General features: G+C 54.3%; 1 protein-coding gene across 1 annotated transcript; it reads right to left on the reverse strand.

The window, feature by feature from the left end:
- Nucleotides 1-57: 57 nt before the first annotated feature.
- On the reverse strand, nucleotides 58-4,013 carry H257_17876 (hypothetical protein; the record flags this gene model as incomplete). The annotated part of the gene is made up of 3 exons (XM_009846828.1): nucleotides 58-3,267; nucleotides 3,323-3,904; nucleotides 3,961-4,013. 3 exons carry the CDS (start codon nucleotides 4,011-4,013, stop codon nucleotides 117-119), a joined length of 3,786 nt encoding a protein of 1,261 aa, XP_009845130.1. The 3' UTR covers nucleotides 58-116.
- Between the last annotated feature and the right edge of the window lie 929 nt (nucleotides 4,014-4,942).

Below are 4,942 nucleotides of genomic sequence, written 5' to 3' on the forward strand. Positions count from 1 at the left end.
TGAACTTTGATGTTCGCAGTGTGTATTCCAAGGAGTATCAATGCCCAAAACACGATATATACCAAAAAAGAATAACTAACGTTATGTGTACAGTACAACTCTCCATGCCCTACGACTTACTCTACTGATTGGCTACTGACGACTTTGTCCAAGTACCCGCCCTCGTGACACAATTCAAAGAAGATACCGGCGCCAGCGTCGATCAACGCCGCGGGGATGTCGCATTGGGCCAATCGGCCTTGGTCAAACACAATAATGCGGTCGGCGTCCAGCACCGTGTCCAGACGATGGGCGATCGTGAGCACCGTCGACGACGCAAACTCGGTGCGGATCACGCGCTGCAAGTTCTGGTCCGTCTCGTGGTCGATGGCCGCCGTGGCTTCGTCCATCACGACGATGCGCGCTTGGCGGAGCAGTGCCCGCGCCATGCACAACATCTGCCGCTCCCCCACGCTAAAATTCTCTCCGTTTTCTTCCACGGGACTGTCCAACTTGCCCTCCACACCTCCGATGCGATCAGCCAGACGCACCTTGTCCAAGCACCCCCACAAGTCGGCATCACCAAACTCTCCAAACGGGTCCAAGTAGTTGCGCAGCGGGCCTTTAAACAGCACGGGAGTCTGAGGAATAATAGCAATGCTACTGCGCAGCGTCTTCACACCGACGCGGGAGATGTCGACACCGTCGATCTTGATGCTGCCTCCAGCCAGTTCGTTGATGCGGAACAGCGCCATGGTCAGGCTGCTCTTGCCAGCTCCCGTCCGCCCCACAATGCCGACCTTTTCACCGGATTGAATGTGCACATTCACGTCCTTGAGCACCAGTGGGTCGTTCTCTTTGTACCGGAAACTCATGTTGGTAAACGCAATGTCGCCATTCGTGGGCCAGTCCTTGGCCACAGCGCCGGAAATCACGCGCGGGGGTTCCGGTTCGATACTACAGTACTCTGAGACCCGTTCGGGGCCGACCATGGCCGTCTCCATCTGGGACCATTGGGTCACAATCCACTCGAAGTTGCCGAGCACAGTAAACACGTAGTTCAGCGCGAGACCAATCAGCCCCGCACTCAAGTAGTCGCGCAGCACCACCAAAGAAGACGCCACAACAAGCAGCACAAACGCACTGGTCAATTGCATGCGCAGGGAAAACCACATGGACAGCACTTGGGAAGCAAAGGCGGCTTCGTTGTTGGTGTCGACGTTGCGGTAGTGTTGGCGCTGGAACCGGCGCAGTTGCTTGTCGCCAAACGCGCGAATCACCAGCACGCCTTCAATCGACTCGGAGATCAAATTCAACAGCGGCGACTTGGTCGTTTTGTTGACGCGTTCCATTTCCCGGGCAGGTTGTACGTAGAAGCGGCCGATGGCCGCGTACGCGTACAGAAGCGGGAGCAGCAGCAGCCCCATGTACTGGATCACGTAAATCATCGTGCCCAGCGAAAACAGCGTAATGAACGCGGTGGCGGTGAGCCCCGAGAGGCCGAACGGTAGTCCCATGTCGACGGTGTTCATGTCATTGCTGTATCGGTTCAGCACCCGGCCCAACGGGTTCGTGTCGAAGAACGACATGGGGGCACGAAGGAGGGACGTGGTCATTTGGTTGAACAACGTGCGAGAGGCGCGGATTCCAGAGGCGTATATCGACAGCGTGCGAAACACAGTCATGGCCACGGCACCGACAGACAGACTCGCGTAAATGGCCATGTAGAACCCCGATTGGTCGAGAAATGTGGCGTCCGACACGACCGCTGCCGTGCCGCTCCATCGGCTCAGCCACATGTCCCCGGCCACCGTCAGGCTCTGCCAGATGGACAAGTACACCATCCACGAAGCAAACACCCACCAACCGCCGGCCGCTTGCATGTACCCCTCGAACACTTTGGCCGATACGCGACCCTTGGATCGTACTTCGTCCAAGACAAGACGGCCAGACGCGACTGGATTTTCGTCGAAAGTCTGCCCCGAGAATTCCACCGCCGGCGTAAACAACTGGGTCTCAAAATTCACAGGAAATGGAGTCGTCGACGTGGGGGTAATCAGCGAAACGTTGTCGGTGAAAGACGATGGCGGCGACGATTCCAAGTCTACGTCTTCGTCCGTCGCCGTGTAGCCCTTGCGGGCAGCTAGTGGTGCCACCAGAATCGGATGATTGGCGTCCTTTGCCACCACCTTTTGCACCAACTTGCCGTCCTTAACTTCGACAATACGGTCGATAAACTTGGACGCGATGATTTCCGGCGAGTGCGTCACCAACACTATCGTCTTGTGACGAAGCAATCCGAGCAAACACTTGGTGAAAATCTCGTTTTGCACGATCGCGTCCACGGCGGACAACGGCGAGTCCAAGATGAAAATGTCGGCGTCGCTGTAGCACGCCCGGGCCAAGCTGATGCGAGCCTTCTGGCCGCCAGACAAGTTGACCCCCTTCTGGCCAATCTCGGTTCGGTCGCCGGCCGGAAACAGCGTCAGGTCTTTCGACAACGCACACGCTGCCAACACGTTGTTGTACTTGACGCGGTCATAGGGGTGGCCAAAGAGGATGTTTTCGCGGACGGACATGTTTTGAATCCACGCTTGCTGCGAAAAGTACGCGACGCGACCCCCCACAAACACGGTTCCTTCGTACTTGTCCATTTCGCCCAACAAGGCGGCACACAGCGACGACTTGCCTTCGCCCATCGAGCCATGCACGACCACAAACTCGCCTCGCTTGACCTTCAAGTTGACGTCCTTGAAGAGGGGCTTGGCAGCGTCCCAGCCAATGCTGGCGTTTTCCATGACAATGTCCATGTTTTGCGCTTTGTATCCTGCTACCTGATGTGAAGGTGTAGTCGTAGGTGTCCACAAATTCGACGGATTCTTTTCGTCGAGGCTGAGGAACTCTGTGAATCGACGCACGGCTACCAGTGCTTGCATCATGCTGGCTACGATGGCAGGGAGACCGCTCAACGGAAACTTGAGCAGGTTGAACAGGGTGAGCACGGTAAACATTTTTGTGGCGGTGAGCTGCTGGTGCATCAGGATCGTGTACGTGGCAAACGACACGATGGTCACGAGGACCGGCCCAAGATACAGCACTGCGGTGCTAGCGCTGGCTAGTGTGAAGATGCGCCATAAGGTTGAAAGTTCGGCGTCCCGCGTGTCGGTTAATTTCGCTCCAAATTTGTCTTCCCAGGCATTGAACTTGATGGTTTGCATGGCGCCAAATACTTGGTTGACGCACTTCATGCGGCGATCTTTGCGGTCCATGAACACTGAACGCGTCGTGCTGGACAGCAGCGAGGTAATTGTTGCCCACTAGAGTCACGACGATCACCGCAAACCCGAGAAACGTGGCCCACCCAATGATGTCGTACAGCATCGTCGTGGTCGCGAGAACCTGCACCGGAATGAGCCATAACTGGTTGGCAAACACGGAAAAGTTGATGATCCACTGGATGTCGTTGCTGAACAAGTTAGCGATTTCCCCGGCGGATTTATCTCTTCTACACCTTGCATCCAGCGCCACGGCTTTCTGGAAGAGCAAATGCTGCAGTGCCGACGTGATGCGAACCGCAATCACTTGGTTCTCCAGGTTGGCGCGTGCGGACACCACAGCTTGGACCACCTTGACCACGAACAAGAGCGTGATCAACTGTAGGATCGATGCTACGTCAAAGGACGACTTGTCTGAAGTGGATTCCACGGCCGACAGAATCCGCCGCAGCACCCATGGCCCAAGCAATGTGCCACCGATGGCGCCTAGCTGCAGCAACCCGACAAAGGCAAACCGCCACCCGTACGTCAACACGATGGCCCATAGAATCGACCTCGACGACGACCGATAGTTGGGCTCAAAGGAGGTGCTCACCTGTTGGCATTGGTTCACAAACCCGAGCGGCCACAGGTCGTCTGGTTGGAGTTGACTTGCGTTACCTCGTGTCAGGAGTGGCGACGCCCATATGTAAAATAGTTTCGAAACCCATCCTGCATGAACTTTGGGGTGAGGTTGGCGGGCATGATGGTTGCGGTCATCGTTGTGGTTGGGGTGATGATGACTCGGGTTGTTCTTGAGTCTGAGTGATTCGTACCTCGTTCTGGACGTATTAAGTTTGATTTTGATGCGGCAGTTGTATTACTGGAACGAACGAATGAGCAGTTGGGACTCTGAGTATCATGTGACCCTTGTAAGTGACACATGGTCGAAGATCGCTAGTGTCGATTTCAACTCCTCGATGCGTTGTATACCCACCCCCTAGGACCCCCACGCGCTGAACATACATCCAATAGCAGATTCACGGGAGGAGACATGTCGAAACTCTTTCAACTCGTTCCTATTCTTACTCTTACCATTAAAGACAACGAGAGTTCCGACGAGACGAATACAGGCAGCCCCACTTTGGCCCCAGATCTTCGAAGTTGAAGCGATCTAACGGAAAAATCGAACTTGCACTCAGCGCAATCGCCAGTAACAACTTATCCTTAGAAGGACCACGAAGGAAGTCGCCATCATGAAACTGGGCAACCGGCGCGATCTTTGTACAGTGTACTTTGTGAACCTAACTTCCAGAAACTTGCGTGTGACGTGCGCTTTATTGCCCGAAAGCTCAATTTTTAGTCGAGATTGAGCTTGTGCATTACGGGGACATTACTTCTCACGTACCACGTGTCAGCGAAACTTGATGAGTGGACCATGATGGGTTCAGTGGTATTGGAGTTCAGGGTGATGTTTGCAACACGGAATCTGAGGGAAACTAAATCTGGATACCGTTCAGCCAAGACTGAAAACCGTTCAAGCAATTTTCTTCCCGTAACCCTGTAACCCCAGGACTTCGGCCTACCCCCGCTTATACAGTACATACTTCGAAGTATAATGCTAAATCCACTAGTAGGAGTTGAGGTGGTCAGAGTACAAAAAATATGCCTCATCTAACTAGAGTTTATTAGTTTGAACGGTTTTCAGT

This window comes from Aphanomyces astaci (genome assembly GCF_000520075.1).
Source record: "Aphanomyces astaci strain APO3 unplaced genomic scaffold supercont1.125, whole genome shotgun sequence".
Taxonomy (NCBI): domain Eukaryota; phylum Oomycota; class Saprolegniomycetes; order Saprolegniales; family Verrucalvaceae; genus Aphanomyces; species Aphanomyces astaci.